Source organism: Acinonyx jubatus, chromosome A3 (assembly GCF_027475565.1).
Source record: "Acinonyx jubatus isolate Ajub_Pintada_27869175 chromosome A3, VMU_Ajub_asm_v1.0, whole genome shotgun sequence".
Classification (NCBI taxonomy): Eukaryota; Metazoa; Chordata; class Mammalia; order Carnivora; family Felidae; genus Acinonyx; species Acinonyx jubatus.
In genome coordinates this window covers 86,469,759-86,487,030 of record NC_069388.1, presented here as the reverse complement: position 1 = coordinate 86,487,030, position 17,272 = coordinate 86,469,759, and the positions used below count along the sequence as shown (strand labels likewise).

Here is a 17,272-nt window from a genome sequence, read left to right as displayed (position 1 = left end):
TTCACCGCTGTGCAACCCTGCCTCTCCAAGGAGGCGGAGGTTGGGGCTTAGGAAAGACAGCAAAGTTTGGAAACAGCCACTGTGGAGAATGGAATGAGTAAACCACAGCCAAGTAAAAGAAGAGGCTGATAGCCCCCAGGTTCATCTAGCCAGCACCTCCAGGTGACCTCTGCCACCCAAACTGACCAAGGAGTGGTACAGACAATAGGGGATGGCTGAGTCATGAGGTGAGGCAGAACCCCCTATTGTGGGGCCAGTAAGCACATGGTGAGAACTGTGATGGAGGTGGGTGGGGTCCATCCAGCCTGGAGGAGGGGAAAGCATGGCAAGAGGACACTGATGGACTGGGAAATCCAAGAGGAGTCAGAGGGGGCTGTAATGCCGGGGAGGAAGGACTGTCATTCAGCAGGGGTGAGGGAGGAGAAAGGCAGAAAGAGAGCAGCAGAGAGAGGGATTTCAGAGCTCAGGGTCTTAAAGGAAATAAAATCAGATATTGGTGGCTCATCAGCGAGGACACGTCACACCTCGGGACAACGGCAAAGATGAGAATCCGCAAGCAGAGATGTCCTTGGACCAGCTCTGTCTGTGCCAGGGGTGAGTAACAGCCCAGAAGAGGGGGACTCAATCAGCGAGACAGCGTTTGAAGGAGGAGGCAGCACCAAAGTTGGGAAAGCTGCTGGCCGGGAAGCTGCAGTGGGAAGTGAAAGGTGGCTGTTCCTGACATTCCAGAACCCATGCAGAGTTGGAGCAGAAAGTGGGGGCTTCTGTCTGAGTTTCAAAAGAAGTGGCTTCATCAGGAAAAAGCAAGGTTACAATTAATAGGAAGAGGAGGAAGAAATGTTTTAGGAAAAGGTAGCAGACTCAGAGATGCCACAAGAAGAGCAAGATTGTACAATGTCTGGAGAGAGGTGCTACCGAAGGACAGGGCTGGACTGTGGGGTGAGAGGCAGGGACGGGTGCCTTTGGGAGGGCGGGGCTTGTCCACCTGAGCTCCATCAGCCCCCTGCACGGCACAGAACCCTGGGTTCCCCATCCCCTAGCCCTCCCCACTGTGGTCTCCTGAGCCTTTGTCATCAGCCAACCCCTATTCCTGACGTCCTCGTGGAACCTGCCCTCCGCCTCCATGATTAGTGGCTTTCCCTGGGCGACTCCACCTCCCACCGCTCTCGTCCCTAGAGATCCGCTTTCGCCACTCTCGCCTCTCCCTCTCCTGGCTGTCACAGGCTGGGAAGAGAAGGTCACACCTTGCACGTGCACCCACCACCACTCCACCATCTCTTTTATCTGCAAGTCCACACCACCACATGTGCCCCTCTCTCCCCTGGTTCCCACGGATACCGGCCACCAAGCTGAGGACGCGTGGTCACCTTTCCTTGATGACTCTAGTCCCTGCCTCATCGCTTGCCTATATGCCTTCCAATTCTCCCAGCAGATAACCAACATCCATGTGGACAAGTCAGTCACCAGCACAGCTCCCTTCCTCCACCAGCAGCACCTTAATCTCCCCTCCCCTTCAGCTGCTGGAGGCATGGCCATATCTCAACTTCCAGCCACTCAGGGCCCTTCTTCTAGCAAAACTGCGACCACTGAAACCTTTCTCTGAAGACAGCTTTCAACCCGTCTGCCTCCTCCAAACTCTCAGTCACAGTGTGAGGCAACCAACGCAGCCTGGCACACTGCAGGTGCTCAAAAATTGTGCGTTCCCTTCTCTCTGCCCGCCCCCCTCATCAGCTCTAAGCCTTGCACCCACCCCTGCATCCTCCCTGCCCGGCACCACCAGCCATGTCCCGATGCCCTGGCTCCCTCGGCCCAGTGCTTCCACTGCTCCTGCCTTGCCCACGCCATCTACCTTCCTCCCTCCTGCTTCCTGGCCACTGACTATTATGGGGCCCCACCACAAAGCTGCCAACCCAGAGTGGGCGCTCTTGTGTCTGCTCAGAAACCCTTCTGTTTACCTGGAATTAACCCCTCATTCCTCTCCCACAACTACTGCAAACTTTCTCTCTTCTGGCCAAACATGCAAAGATGCTGTTACCTCCCCAATTCCGCATGCCTCTCTTGTTCTTCCCACTCTCAACCTGTAACTTGACTTACTGGCGTGTAAAGAGGATAATGGTATATGCTCAGCCGATAAAATTCAAGGTGGAGTAGATACAGAGAATGATCTCACTTTTGCAAAAAAAGAAAAATATGCAATAGATGGGTGGTTGCCAGGGGGGCGGGGAGGCGGGGAACTGGACGAAGCATGTCAAATGGTACAACCTTGCAGTTATCAGATAAGTAAGTCACGAGGATGTAATGCACAGCATGGAGACTCTAGTTAATAATACTCTATTGTATATTTGAAAGTTACTGAGAGAATAGATCTTAAAATTTCTCATCATAAGAAAAAATATTTTTGTAACTATGTAAGGTGATGGGTGTTAACTTACTTATCATGATAATCAGTTCACAATGTATACAAATAATAAATTTTTTGTCATATGCCTGAAACAAATACAATGTTATGTCAATACCTCAATTTTTTAAAGTAATAAAAAAATAGAAAAATACACATGTAGATTCTTCTGGAAGGATATGCAACAAGATGTGAATCACAGCTGTCTCTGAGGGGTAGAATTATGAGTGATTCATTTTTTATTTATACTTCTCCACATGTTCTACAGTTCTCATAATTACCATGCATTCTTTTAAATCAGAAAAACCGGGCACCTGGGTGGCTCAGTCGGTGAAGCGTCCGACCTCCACTCAGGTCATGATCTTGAGGTACACGAGTTTGAGTCTTGCATCGGGCTCTGCACTGGGATTCTCTCCCACTCCCCCTCTCTCTCCGCCCCTTCCCCACTTGCGCTCTCTTTCTCTCTCTCTCTCTCATCCCTTCTCTAGTTGCACACACACACTCTCTTTCTCTCTCAAAAGAAATAAACTTTAATAAAGTAAATAAATAAATCAGAAACATCAAGTTGTGTTTCTGTTTGTTTGTTTGGTGCCTCTCCTGCCAGATGAGGGGCTGTGAGGACAACCCAGGCAACGTACTCACCGGCGCTTCGTCTCCGGGGCCCAGTACACAAAGGCTGGCTTTCAGGTAACCTCTGGCCCCAGCAGAGAAATCATCAGGGTCCGAGAGTAGCAGCCACTTCCTGAGATAGGCGTGTCCTAAGAGAGATGACGTCTGTTGGCGATGGCAGAATTAGAAGGGTCCAAGTCTGCAACCACATCTGGGAGCCCGGGGCCAACTACATTTGGGGGAGAGGAGGGATTTATTCATGCAGACCTAGGGGCCACACGTCGAACGTTCATGTGGGTCCAAGTCAGAAATGTCAACAGGAACAACTATAAGAGGCTACCAAAGCCAGACCCCCGGCCACTTTACCTCCCTCTCAGGAAGTGACCAGACCAGAACAGAAACCAGGGTGTGGAGAAATACTAGACTTGTTATCAAAATGGCCCACCCCTGTCGAAGGTGACACCAGCAACCCTTGCTTGGGGGCTTCCAGATTTAGCATCCCTGACTGGGCCAACCAAGACCCACATGGGGGCTTGTATCTCCCTGATGGCCTGTTTTACTTGGATGATGGAAGCCTGACTTCTCTCCATTCCTGCAGCTGTCATCTCCAGGATCAGAGTCTACATCTAGATTCTAAAACCCCGAAGGAAGAAAAGTGATTGTCCCAACTGGCTGTCCCCAACAGCCTCCAAAACCAAAATGCAAGGATATGGCCAAGGTGATGAGGATATGACTCACGGGGCTCTCTGTAGATGGTACCCACATCCATCTGAAATCAAACCAAGAAACACAAATCAAACTCTTGCCTCTGGAGTGTTAAATGAAGTGTGGTGCATTACGCCGTCACATTAAAAATCATGCTTTGAAAATCAGCGACATGGGGGTGCCTGGGTGGCTCAGTCAGTTAAGCGGCCGACTTCGGCTCAGGTCATGATATCACAGTCCGTGGGTTTCAGCCCCGCGTCGGGCTCTGTGCTGACAGCTCAGAGCCTGGAGCCTGTTTCAGATTCTGTGTCTCCCTCTCTCTGACCCTCCCCCGTTCATGCTCTGTCTCTCTCTGTCTCAAAAATAAATAAATGTTAAAAAAAAATTAAAAAAAAAAAAAAAGAAAATCGGCGACATGGGGAAATGTTCATAAGCTGACATTACATGGGGAAAAAAAGCAGAATACATTTTGATCAAAGCTTGGTAAAGCGTATCTATGCATAGGAAGAAAGAGCAAAAGAAACACAGCAAAATGGTAACTGTGCTCTCTGAGTGGTAGCTTCAGGTGGTAGATTGATTTTACTTTTTTATTTTGTCTTTCTTATATTTTATGATTTTTTATAAAAGTTCATAGATCAGCAGGACACTGATGGCTGGGGAGGCTATGCCTGGGGGCAGCCAGAGGTATGAGAACTCTGTCCTTTCCACTCAATTTTGCTATGAACCTAAAACTGCCCTAAAAAAAATTTTTTTTATCATGGATTACTTTTATAATTAGAAAAAAGAAAATAATTTTTTTACTTTAACCTCTGGGTTCTCAGAACAAGAATATACTTCAAAGATTAGAGACTCAATACATAAAACCCCATTTATTACAGAAGGACTCAGGATAGATCCCAGTCTTTTAAAACTGCCTCTCCAGGAAAACTGACTTAGTTTTCTATCTTGTGATTATTTCCCAGAGAAGGAGCCATATTTTACTTGGATAGCATGGAGAGGTTAAAATAAGCCTGTACCCCTTCCTTCCATTTGATAAATGCCTGAAGATTCAAAACTGCGAAAATCAGTAAGGACCCATCAAAACGCCATTCGCGAAGGTCTCCATTGCTAGTTGCTTTTGCTTTATGAGACCTGCTGATGCCTTCCTGCGAGCTGAATCATACTGTCAGTTCTTGGTTCTTTGCAGTGCACTCTTGGCTTCTGTGTGATCTGGAGCAAACGGAGGTGCAGGCTCCCCCCTCTCCCGTGTCGCACCCTGATCCCCTGGACTCCACATCTGGACCCAACTCCAAACCCAGAGCAAGGGCCTGGTCGGAATTAGGAGGGCCACCTAACAGCCAATTCCATGCTGTCTTCCCAGATGTAAGGACCAATACGAATCAGAAGAAGCTGAATTCCCCCTGTTGGACGTAAGGGAAGAGATTTCCCTCTCTTCCCTTTTTGTCAGGACATTAGAACATCATTTTGTTTTGTTTTTTTAACTATATTGGGGCAACCTGGGTGGCTCAGTCAGTAAAGTACCCGACTTTGGCTCAGGTCATGATCTCGCAGCTCATGAGTTCGAGCCCCGCATCGGGCTCTGTGCTGACGGCTCAGAGCCTAGAGCCTGCTTCAGATTCTGTGTCTCCCTCTCTCTCTGCCTCTCCCCAGCTCATGCTCTGTCTCTCTCTTCTTCAAAAATAAATAAATATTTTTAAAAAAATGTTAACTACATTTCTCCAACACAGACCAATAAGAACAGGACCCTTAAAGCACAAGCCTCTGCACATTATGTACAGAGTTTCTACTAACATGAATTAGCAAGAAGTAACCAATTTCAAGGAAAATAAATAATTACCCGGAATTCCCCAATGAGAGCATCTGTCCTGAGAGAACGGGAGTCTACCACCTGGGGGGAAAGATAAATTAAAACTCTCATTTACAAGTAAATATTGGCCCAGGAAGGACCAACACAACATCTCTTCCCTCCCAAGCAGTTAACAGCCAACACTTAGGTAGCACTTGCTCTGTTCCAGAGATTGTTCTAAGAGATGTTTAACACTCACATGAACCCCATGAGTAGGGAGTATTATTGCCCCCTTTTGACAAATGAAAAAACAGAGGCACAGAGACATTATAGGACTTGTACAGAAGCACAGAACCCCAAAACACACAGGCAGAACCAGAATACAGACAGTTTGGCTCCCGAGCCCACACGTTCAGCAACTAAACTACACTGCCTTCCAGAAGAAAGACCAAAAAAAAAAAAAAAAAAGCTAAGGCCCAAAAAAGAAAATCCTGGCCAGAAGCAGGCACATGGACAAACAAAATAAAATGAAAATAAGTGTCCACTGCAGGAATGATTTCAGGGCCCTGACCTACAGCGTCTGGGGGGTTCCTGAGCAGTGGGGGCTCCCCACCCCACTGCTGCCTCCATCTGAGCTTCCGAAGGCATTTCTGTGACCGGCAGAACTTCATGGTCTTGAACATCACCCATCCCCTGGGCTTCACGGCTTCTTTCTCGCAAATGCTGACACTCATGCCGACAGGCATACACGCCCATGCACGCTGAAACGCACATGTGCACACATGCACAGGGACATGCATGTGAGTGTACATGTAACAGAGAACACTGTTGCCTGAGACATACCGTGATGAAGATGGGCTCGTCAAACAGCTCCGAGGGAGAGTCAAACACATTGAAGAAAAGAGTCTGTGGTCCAGGGCAAAAGGGAAACAAATGAGTAACTGCTGACCACACGGCTAGACAGCGAGGGGTTCTCCACCACCCCTTGGACCACCACCCACAGCCTTGACGTCTGGTCCATACAGAAGTGTGGACTGAGCTCAGCCCAGCAACGAGCTCCGGGGATTGACAAGTTCTGGGGTATTCCACCCCTGACCTCACGGAGGCTGTCATCTCAGGGACAGGGTGGGTGGCTAGCCCTACAGCATGACAGAGATGTGGAGCATCGAGAGCCCAGTGCAGGAATAAGAGCTACAACCCTCCCTCCAGGTCCACAGATAACCTACTCAGAACCCAGCACATCTCTCCACACAAAGTTAGCACCATATACAAAAACAAGTGGTTGCCAGGTATCTGCTGTGCGCTCCCAGTTCAGAAGGGCCACCAAGGTCCTAGCCCTGCTAACCAGTGCCTCCCACCTCATTGAAGAGTGGGCCGTTTCCCTTTTGGATCCGTGTCCTCTTGGTCTGCCCGGCAGCAGTGACCTTGACCACAGGCTTGATGTTCACCCCTGGCAGCTGGCGCCCCTCGATCACTTGCACCCTGATCTGAAAGCCAGGAGAAAGTATGGGCAGCAGGAAGGGGGAAAGCAGTCAGGCCCCAAGGGAGTCAGAAATCACTGCTGGCTTCTCAGAGGGGTGTGAAGAAGGAATTAGGGGGAACCTGGGTGACTCGGTCGGTTCAGTGTCTGGCTCTTGCTTTTAGCTCAGGTCATGGTCTTGTGGCTGGTGGGATTAGCCAGTGCAAGGCCTGCTTGGGATATTCTCTCTCCCTCTCTTTCTGCCCCTCCCCCACTCACAATCTCTCCCTCTCTCTCTCTCTCTCTCTCCCCCTCTCTGTCTCCTCTCTCACTCAAAATAAAGAAATAAAGTTTAATAAATAAATAAATAAATAAATAAATAAATAAATAAGAATTAGGAAGAGCATTATAAGAACAATCGTATTTTCCTACCAAGGTCCCTTGTATCTATCAAATCCTATAGTTCCACACACGAGCTGCCAGGATGCCCCAGGGAACCTCCCAGAATTAAATTCCAGGGCTGGGCCAAGGACCCAGACCCCAGATCGTTTCATGCCGCCATTGGCACAAGCCCTCCCGCAGACACCTCGACACCAGCACATCTGAGTGGTTTGAACATTCTTCACTGACAATTCCCTCAGAGGCCAAGCTTACATAGTGGAGTAACCCCACTGTATCCTTTATAGGATGCAATGCTTTCTCATGTTCTGAGAAATAAATTAAGAGTTTTCTCCACTGAACTTTGAGTAATATAAGGTTTCAGGAATATCTGTGCTTCCACATTTAGGCAAGATATTTTAAAACATGAACTTTTAAAATATTAGAACAATTTTCAAGGAAAAATAAGATGTTTACTGGTTTTAAGTTTTAGGCAGCAGTTACTTATTGACAGATCAATCAATACTTTCTTTTTAAAAGCCATACTATAGGGGTGCCTGGGTGGGTTAGTCCATTAAGCGTCTGACTTCGGCTCAGATCATGATCTCAAGTTGGTGCGTTCGAGCCCCACGTTGGGCTCTGTGCTGACAGCTTGGAGCCTGGAGCCTACTTCAGATTCTGTGTCTTCCTCTCTCTCTCTGCCCCTCCCCTGCTCTCTCTCTCAATCTCTCTCTCTCAAAAATAAATAAACATTTAAAAAAAGTTAAAAAGCCATACTATAGAAGAATATATTATTAATAACAGTGGGAACGTAGAACCATGATTTTTATTCTCTTCATTTTCCTGTATTTTCTAAATTTTCTACAAAAAAAAAACCATACATCAATTTTCTAAAAAGAAAAAAAAAGCAGTAGGTACATGTCTTGGGAATAATAATAATGTTAGAATTTTGTCTCTCAGGCATAGATAGTGGTTACAGCCAGGACTTTCACCTAAATTACCACGATTTAGAACTAATATATTATTACAATTTGTTGCACTTAGTAAAGAGCTAAGTTTCCTGTTTTTAATTTGAAAAGTAATTCTAAGACTTAGTTCAATGTCACTAAATGTCACTATATCAAAATGGAAACATTTGTAGAAAAGAAAAAGCATAAGCAAAGGACCAAAATTAAAATGCAAATAAAATGGGATGAACTTGGGGATTAAAATATGTCAAAGGATTAATATTAACAGTTTTATTGTGTGAAGAGCTTGAACAAATTCAGATTCCACATGACTTTTCTGAAGAATCCATGGCTCTAAGGAAGGGAATGGATCGAGAGAGAAAAGAAGAGAGCTAGACAGAGCTTCCTAGGTTTGGGGATCTTGTTAAAATGCAGATTCTGATTCAGCAGGGCTGGGGGGGGGGGGTGGGGGTCTGCATTTCTAACCAGCTCCCAGGTGTTGCTCGTGCTGCTGGTCCAAGGACCATACCCTGAGTAGCAAAAGCTAGCTAGTTGGAAATCACAGAACAAATGTAAAGATACGCTACATCTCTGCAGCGACACTCCTGCCTCAGTTTTTTAAAGAGCAAAACCAGGGCTGTGTTCTGAAGCTCCAGCACATGAACTGCTCATTCAGCGTCTCTCGGGGGCCCGGGGAACCACAGACTCCCGCCTGGGAGAGCCCTTAGGACCCTGCCCAGCCTGGACAGAGGAGGCTGTGGTCGGACAGTCAGCCCATTACCTGGAAGTCCTGTGGTTTGTCTGACAGCAGCTTTCTGGACGTGGGAGCGCTTCTCTTCCTTTTGATCCCGGGGTGGTAGGGGGGTGGATGGGAAGGTGGCTTCCTCGGGGTGGCGGGAGCCCCAGGGCCTGGGGCCCCACTCTGATCCACTAATGGCTCTGCCTCATCTCCTGTGAGCCCCTGGTCTTCAGTGTCCTCCTCTCCTCCTGTGTCTGGGAGGAGAGGGTGATAATAAGGGCTGGTCCCTCTGGCCCTGGGCTTGGGACGCCCCCTGGCCAATGGAGGAGCCAAAGGGCATGGGCGCTGAGACCCACCACCCACCTCCCCTCCCCATCAGTGAGCCAGGATGGATGAGGGAGAAAGAAGAGGAGCTTCCAATAGCTGAAACTTGAGGGCAGTCAGTCCAGTTAGTCAACAGGGAGGAAACAGAATGGCCCTAGCCCTCCCCGCCATGTCCTGCAGGATCAGCCCCTCTGGCCGGCTGGTCCCACTCTCCAGAGCTGACAGATGGAGGCAATGAGACAGTTATGGGTGGTAGGATCAGGATCAGGATAGCCTGGCCCGTGTCTCACCCGTGGGGGCCAGCCACTTCTTTCCAGAGTATCTTGTGTCCACGGTGCTGTCACTGAGCAGGGACCAAGTCTCAGCCCGGCTCTGTCCCCCACCTGGCACGCGGGCAGGGCACAGCCCCAGGAGGGGAGGAGGGAGCTGGGTGAGGGCAGCCAACCTAGGGCACCCCCATCCAAACCTGTTCTCCCTGCCTGCCTGAGCCTGGCACAATAGCTCAGAAACAGTTCCCATGCCTGTTGGGGACTGTCCCTTCTCACTACCTTCCAGGCAGGACTAGGAATATGTCACCTTTGGGAGTTTTCCCTGAGTGGCCCGAACCTAACTCTGTCAGATCCATCTCCAAGGCGGTCCCAGAACACTCGGGGCCCTTCACTCTCCCTACTCTCTGTGCCCCAGAGCACCCCTTCTTTCTGCCCACCGCCTCCCCTCCGTGGCAGCCTATGCCCCAATCCAGATTGACCTCCCTATCCCCAAGCTCCAACACTGTGGCTGGGCAGGACAGGCTAGGGCACACCCCCACCAGGCGCCGCTCAGGTTTTAATGTGGTGCCTCTCTCTAGCTCCCTGCACCATGAGAGAAATTGTAGGCTCTTTCCCATGACCATGTCCCCACCTGGAACTTCTGTGGAGCTTCCTGCACATTCAAGCAGGCTGGGCCACATGGAGGCCTTACCAGCCCCACACCGGCAAGCCAACCACCCTGGGCCGAATCCTCCCTTGACTGAGCCAGCAGAAGCAGGTGAAGAGAACTGAGGCAACCCTGCAACTTGTTAACTCAATCTGCTCATTTCGCAAGTGATAAACTGTAGGCCCAGAGAGGGAGAGTGGCCAGCCCAAAGTCACACAGCTACTTGGTGCCAAAGGCAAGAAAGGAACTCATGTACCCTGAATTTGGCCCAGGGCTCTTTCAAGGAAAACCCAGCTCTTTTGTCACATGCCATCACCAAAGGCCTATTAAGTGCCAGACCCAGGCAGCATTCACTGCTGGGGAGCGGGCGGGGCCTCTGGTATCATCTGGGACTGACCCCATCCTAGCACAGGCATGCCTTCTGAAGCCCCCACCCATCCGAGAGCTGAACAGTACAGAGCACCAGCCCAGACATGGCCCCTCCCCAAGAGGGCTCCCTCACGCTAATCCTAGTGGCACTTTTTCTGCACGGCGGAAGGCAGCTCTCAGGACTTCCCACCCACTGGTGTCTTCTCGCCTCTGGACTGGGCAGCCTCCAACCTGGGGAAGGCGGCAGAGGCTGCCTGAAGCCTCATTATGCCCCCCACCCCCAGGCTTAAGCAGTGCTACTGGGCTTCTTCCCAGGGGCCCTGCCAGGGTGGGCTCCTCACCAGCCAGCATATCCAGGTCCGGCAGAGTCGGGGAGGGTTCCAGAGATGCAGACGGTGGGAACAGGGGCACAGCTCCAGGGAGTGGCGTGTAGGACACCTGCAAGACCAGCGAGGCCTGGAAGAGACGGGAGTGGAAGGGCAGCAGGTCATTACTTGGCCTTGGACCACCACCTCCAGCATCCTTCCTATTCCTTTTACCCCTCCACCTAGGAAAAAGGCTCTAACAGGGGTCAGGTTTGCAGGAGGCTGTGGCAAAGCCTCCCCCAGGGGCCCATCAGCATGGTCAAGTGGTCAAAAGCACAGAATCTGGAATCAGGTCCTACCACTCAGAAGCTGTGCGGACTTGGTCAAGATCTGTAACCTCACCATGCCTCACCTTCCTCATCTGTAAAATGATAGTACTAACAGCAATAGTACCTTCCTCGTAGGGTCACGTGGGGATTAAGTTAGCCGATAAAGCACATCATAAGCTTCTATAAACGAATCCACAATTCAACCTCTCCTGCAGAATTTTTCTTTCTTTTTTCTTTTAATGTTTATGTTTTTATTTTGAGAGAGAAAGAGAGGCCGTGTGCACGCAAGCAGGGGAGGGGCCGAGAGAGAGGGAGAGAGAGAATCCCAAGCAGGCTATGGGTTGTCAGCACAGAGCCCGAAGCAGGGCTCAATCCCATGAAATGTGAAATCATGACCTGAGCTGAAATCAAGAGTCAGACACTTAATGCACTGAGCCACCCAGGCGCCCCTCCTGCAGGATTTTTCATCTCTCAGCCTAGGGCTATCTTCAGGAAAAAGCCCCCTTGGCCACTCTGCTTAGCTGAGCCTCCCCCCTGCCCCCACTGTTTCTCCACAGGCGGCTCAGGCAGCAGCTAACTCTAGAGGGTCTTGGGGTGCTGCTCACCTTTCTGAGCCCTCTTTCCTCCCAGGTGCACCCCTGTCCCCCACCTCAACCCCAGCTATTCCAGCTCTGACCAGCCAAGAGGAGAGGGACTACTCACCATACTCTCATGGACCAGGAAAGCCTGCCCTGTTTTTCACCCCATGGAACAACTCCCCAAGACCTCACACTATTCAAACAGCCCCAGAACCTGAAAAAAGGTACAGCCTCAGTAGACTCTCCAGCCTTACAGCTCCTAGGCCAGTGGGGGCCTGGCCCAGCCTTCCCTGGTACCATAGGTTCAGCAAGCCTCCTGGGGCAGCCTTTTTATTGATCAAAATAATAAATGCTCTATTTAAGAAAGTTTAGGGAATACAAAAGCCTTAAAGAAAAAAAATAATGCAAGGGAAAACAAATTGCCATTAAGTCCACCTTTATTCACATTTTGATACAATTCTCTTCCATCTTTTTAAACAAATAGTGTATAGCCCTGCTGTATATAAAAATGCTTTGGGAAAAAAATGGTTTGGGGATGCCTGGGTGGATCAGTTGGTTAAGTGTCCAACTCTTTTTTTCAGCTTTTGATTTCAGCTCAGGCTATGATCCCAGCGTCATGGGATCGAGCCCTGAGTCGGGATGCTGAGCGTGGAGCCTGCTTAAGATTCTTTCTCTCTCTCTCTCTCTCTCTCTTTCTCTCTCTCTCTCTCTCTCTCTCTCTCTCTCTGCCTCTGCCCCTCTCCCCTGTTTGCTCTCTCTCTCTGTCTCTAAAATAAAAAAAAAAATTAGGGGATCCTGGGTGGCTCAGTCGGTTGAGCGTCCGACTTCAGTTCAGGTCATGATCCCGAGGTTTGTGGGTTCGGGCCCCATGTTAGGTTCTGTGCTGCCAGCTCAGAGCCTGGAGCCTACTTCAGATTCTGTGTCTCCTTTTCTCTCTGCCCTCCCCACTCGTATTTTGTCTGTGTCTGTGTCTCTCAAAAATAAATAAACATTAAAAAAAATTTAATAAAAAAAATTTAAACGCTTTTCTTTTATTATGCTAGACAGTAAGCATTTCCCAGGTGTTGACAAAACCTTTTTTTTTTTAATTTTTTTCAACGTTTATTTATTTTTGAGACAGAGAGAGACAGAGCATGAACGGGGGAGGGTCAGAGAGAGGGAGACACAGAATCTGAAACAGGCTCCAGGCTCTGAGCTGGCAGCACAGAGCCCGATGCGGGGCTCGAACTCACAGACCGTGATATCATGACCTGAGCCGAAGTCGGCCGCTTAACCCACTGAGCCACCCAGGCGCCCCAAACCCTTTTTTTTTTAATGTTTATTTTTGAGAGAGAGGGAGAGACAAAGCGTGAGCAGGAAAGGGACAGAGAGAGAGGGAGACACAGAATTCAAAGCAGGCTCCAGGCTCTGAGATGTCAGCACAGAGCCTGATGTGGGGCTTGAACTCACAAACCGTGAGATCGTGACCTGAGCCGAAGTCAGACGCTTAACCAACTGAGCCACCCAGGCGTCCCTTGACAAATCCGTTATAAACATAATTGTTAATAATGCATCATATCCTCTGAACAGCTCAGCATAATTCACTAGACATCTTTACTGATTCCAGAAACTCCTGGCGGGGGAATCCTGCTCCTGAGACAGAAAGGGCTGAAGGTCCTTCATTTCTCTAGGTCTGGGGCTTGAATCTCCCAGACTGGGGCCTTGGCAGGGGCAGCCAGGCTGAGGGAGGGCAGGACCAGTGGAAGGGTGGGGCTCTGAACATCAAGGAAGGAAGCCAGTGTAGCCCAGCATCCCCAGAGACCCAGGGCAAGGCCAGGGAAGGCAATGAGACCCTTCATGTGCTGAAACCAAGGGACTGCCCTCACGGCGGTCCAAGCTTGTGAAACACCACCAGGTGTCGCCACTTGAGCAGGCAGCGAGCCGTGTGTCCTAAGCTCCGGCAACCCAGAGGAAAGAAGAGCTTCTGGAGCCCCACCTCGGTGCTCAGACCCGCTCACAGTCACCCCAGAACTCTTGGAGATTTCAGTCAGCATCTCAGGGGTGGACCTGGGCATCTGTATTTTTAACAACCTGGGGTTTTTCCCCCACTTCATCAAAAGGCAAGTTGGGCTTTTTGGAAAAGTAACTAATTCTAGTAGTAGGCCAGGGAAAGTAGATGACCCTGGAAACTTTTTGTGCCAGAAAACAAGGAAATACTCAAAGAATGATAGGAACATGTCAAAAGGACACAGAACTCTAGTTTCATGGACTCCCACTGGCCAAATCTGGGACAATTTAAATATGAAAATAAATATAGTAGCAGATTAAACCATTGAATAAAATAGGAATAGGTTAACCTACACAGAAATAGAAGAAAGCTTTTCCTTACAGTGAAATACAAACTGATGTATGCAGACAAAAATAATTGATTTAGAATATCACCATTTGGCAACCATCCAAGCAATAATTAATCCAACCAAGGAAATAACAATGGATGTGAAAACTGCCGGGTAAAAATCGGATAAGGATCAGAGTATTTAGAGTCACAAGGTACCCATTCCCCCCTGCCCCCCACAATTCCTAACTATGAGAAAAGGGAATGGATTGGTGATTAATGGAGAAAGCCAGTAAATGTGATGTTAATCAAATGATCAAAGTTAAAAGCTCAGTAATGGGGATACAAGGAGGGCAGCAGAGCATCATAGTATTCTCTTCCTGCCAAAGACGCTCAGCCTAAATCTAATCACAAGAAAACATCAGACAGACCCACACTGGGAGACGTTGTACAGGATAACCGACCTCTACTCCTAAAAGCGTCAAGGTCACAGGTTGTAGAAGTCGAAGAAAGACTGAAGAATTCTCCCAAATGGAAGAAGAATAAAGACAAAACAACTAACACAACATATAATCCTTAAGTGGATCTCTTCGTTACAAAGCACTGTTGAAAACACATGAACTCGAATGGGGGTCTGTGGCAGTGCTGTTATCAACATTAATTTCTTCAGTTTCTTCAGGCTGTGTGTTCTGTAGGAAAAGTCCTTAATCAGAGAAAACACACACTAAATTCAGGGTGACAGGCCAGGAGGTTGGAGACTTAGTCTCAAAGGTTTAGAATAATATACTCTTTGTATTATTCTTGCAACCTTTCTCTAAAACTTAAATTATTTTAAAATAAAAGGTTAGGGGTGCCTGGCCCCTCGTGCGCTCTCTCTGTCTCTCAAAATAAAAAATAAGAACTTTTTAAAAAAATAGTAAACTAAAACAAAAGGTTAAAAACCTGAGAAATGTGCTTCCGCTATAACCATAGGAATCTCATTCAGAGAGACAAATAAGCCCCCTACCCATTCATGCTGAATCCCACTTTAGGCCCAGCCACAGGCCAAGTGCAAAATGAAAATATGGTCCCTTGTTTTTTGTTTTTTATTGTATTTATTTATTTTTTGAGAGAGAGAGAGAGAGAGAGCAGGGGAGGGGCAGAGAGAAAGGGAGAGCATCTCAAGCAGGCTCAACACCATCAGCATAGAGCCCGACACAGGGCTCAAACTTACAGACCGTAAGATCATGACCCAAGCCGAAATCAAGAGTCGGATGCTTAACCGATTGAGCCACCCAGGCACCCCAAGTATGGTCCCTTGTTAAAAATTTATTAGGAATTTCAAGATGGCAACAGCAGAGAATTAAAGCAAGTGCAGGGCCTAACTGCTCATGAGGCTGGCCCGGTGTGGGGTAATGGCTTGGCTCAGCCTGTGTTGGGCACTTTTCTGAAAGGTGGAGGGCGCCCTACCTGATGTATCTGGCCTGACCCATTCATTCATTACTCTGCTTAATCATCCCCTGCATAAATATATAGGGAGCACCCGCTAAGGGCCAAACACGTCAAGATATTAGACTACTTCCACGAACAAAGCAAAGGCTCTTGCCTCCATGGATGGAGCTGACATCTTGGCAGAGGAGACAGACATTACATAGTCAGTGAAATAGATGTGTAAATTATAAAGTATGTTGGAAAGAAAAGGAAACCAGAGCGAGCAGGATTGGGGGAGCAGGAGGAGCTGCAGGTCACAGTATTAAATCTACCCCACTGTGGTGAAGACAGAGGAGCAAAACCTTGGAAGGGGCACAGCTTGGCTGCCTTTCAGCCCCAGCTCTACTAATACTTGGTGACTCGGGTCCCCCAGCCCTAGGAGCAGATCCCCTTGGAGAACACCCCTTCTTACGTCTCAGACCCTGCCCCCCTTGGAGAATACCCCTTCTTACGTCTCAAACCCTGCCCCCCTTACCAGGCCCTCCCTGCACCCTTGGAGACTTTGCACACCATCTCTGGGTCAGAGAGGAGGTGGACCCGCAGGAGCATAGCTGCTGCTCTCCATGACCTGGGTGCCAACACCTTAGCAAGGGGGCAGCCCTGCAGGAGAAGCAGGAAGGAGCAGCAGCCCCAAAATTTGAAGACCATCCAGGCAGCATCAGGCACCTCCACACTGAGAGCCCCACACCAACCTCCAGAAGAAGTGGCAATATCCTGGTGGATGAATGAGACTCCAGTCACTCATTCAGGCACTTGAATGAGACTTCCAGCACAGAACCAGCTCCATCTTTTATTTACCCATCAAGGAACTACAGGGGCATCCCTGGCAGCTTCAGATGACCTGGAGCCCAGGACCTAGAACAGACTCTGGGGAACCACAGCTGCAGGTGATTAATACTGGAGGCCTTTAGCTCTACTGGGGATCCACAGGGGCATGTCTATGGATTCCACCCATGGTCAGGACCTCCCACCTTCACCATGATGTCATACCTCACTGCCTGTCCCCTTCTGCAGATATAACCAGAGCTGAGATTTTCCTCCTGTAGGATGTATGTGAGCTCTGTGCTCTCGCAAACCAAATGACCTTGGCCTAGAGTCCTTCCGGGGCTGTCCACATCAAGGTACCCCACCTGATAGCCCTGTTCAAGTCTCTGGCCCTGGACCGTCACAAGACCGTCATCCCGTCACAAGACCATCATCAGCCAGTCATGTGTCCACCAGAACACGCTGCCCTGGAGGAGCAGGTAATCTCAGTCACCCATGTCTGCCATCTTGGGGTCCACGGTCAATAATATCGCAGAACTCTAGAGGGTCCTGTCTGGTCACCAGGCTAGGAGGGCCTAGGAAACCAAAGACAAAGGCAGAGGACAACCTCATCGGATCCTCCTCCAGGTTATGCGGCCCAGCTCTGGGGTCCTTCGCCCACCCCACCAAGCTCAGTCCATTGCTTACTGCCTGCTTCCTAAGCCCCGGCTCTCTTCACACTGATTAGCGCGACCAAACCCTAGACCAGCCCACTCCCACCTCCCCCGACACACACTGCATGAGTGGATAGGAAATCCCCATATGTGTCACGGTCTTATTTATTACCTTTCCCTGAGAAAACACCTAAGAAGCTGGGGGGGGGGGGGTGGCGGGGGTAAGATG

The 17,272-nt window shown here is 49.2% G+C and overlaps 1 protein-coding gene across 24 annotated transcripts in view; it reads right to left on the bottom strand.

Moving 5' to 3' along the window:
• The window catches only part of DYSF (dysferlin), a 224,963-nt gene that overhangs the window by 152,771 nt on the left and 54,920 nt on the right, over positions 1–17,272 (bottom strand). For 13 of the 24 annotated variants that reach the window (XR_008289401.1, XM_053200742.1, XM_027072222.2 and 10 more), the window contains exons 5-12: positions 10,971–11,085; positions 9,636–9,728; positions 9,064–9,275; positions 6,857–6,985; positions 6,342–6,404; positions 5,550–5,600; positions 3,746–3,776; positions 3,041–3,156 (exon numbers count right to left, since the gene is read on the bottom strand). Coding sequence is in view for 23 of the 24 variants with exons in the window: in XM_053200742.1 (XP_053056717.1) it covers positions 3,041–3,156; positions 3,746–3,776; positions 5,550–5,600; positions 6,342–6,404; positions 6,857–6,985; positions 9,064–9,275; positions 9,636–9,728; positions 10,971–11,085 (810 nt within the window). In the remaining variant the exon portion in view is untranslated. Of the gene's footprint in view, positions 1–3,040; positions 3,157–3,745; positions 3,777–5,549; positions 5,601–6,341; positions 6,405–6,843; positions 6,986–9,063; positions 9,276–9,635; positions 9,729–10,970; positions 11,086–17,272 lie in introns of those variants that run through there. The other 11 variants (XM_053200746.1, XM_027072225.2, XM_027072231.2 and 8 more) reach the window with 2 other exon arrangements.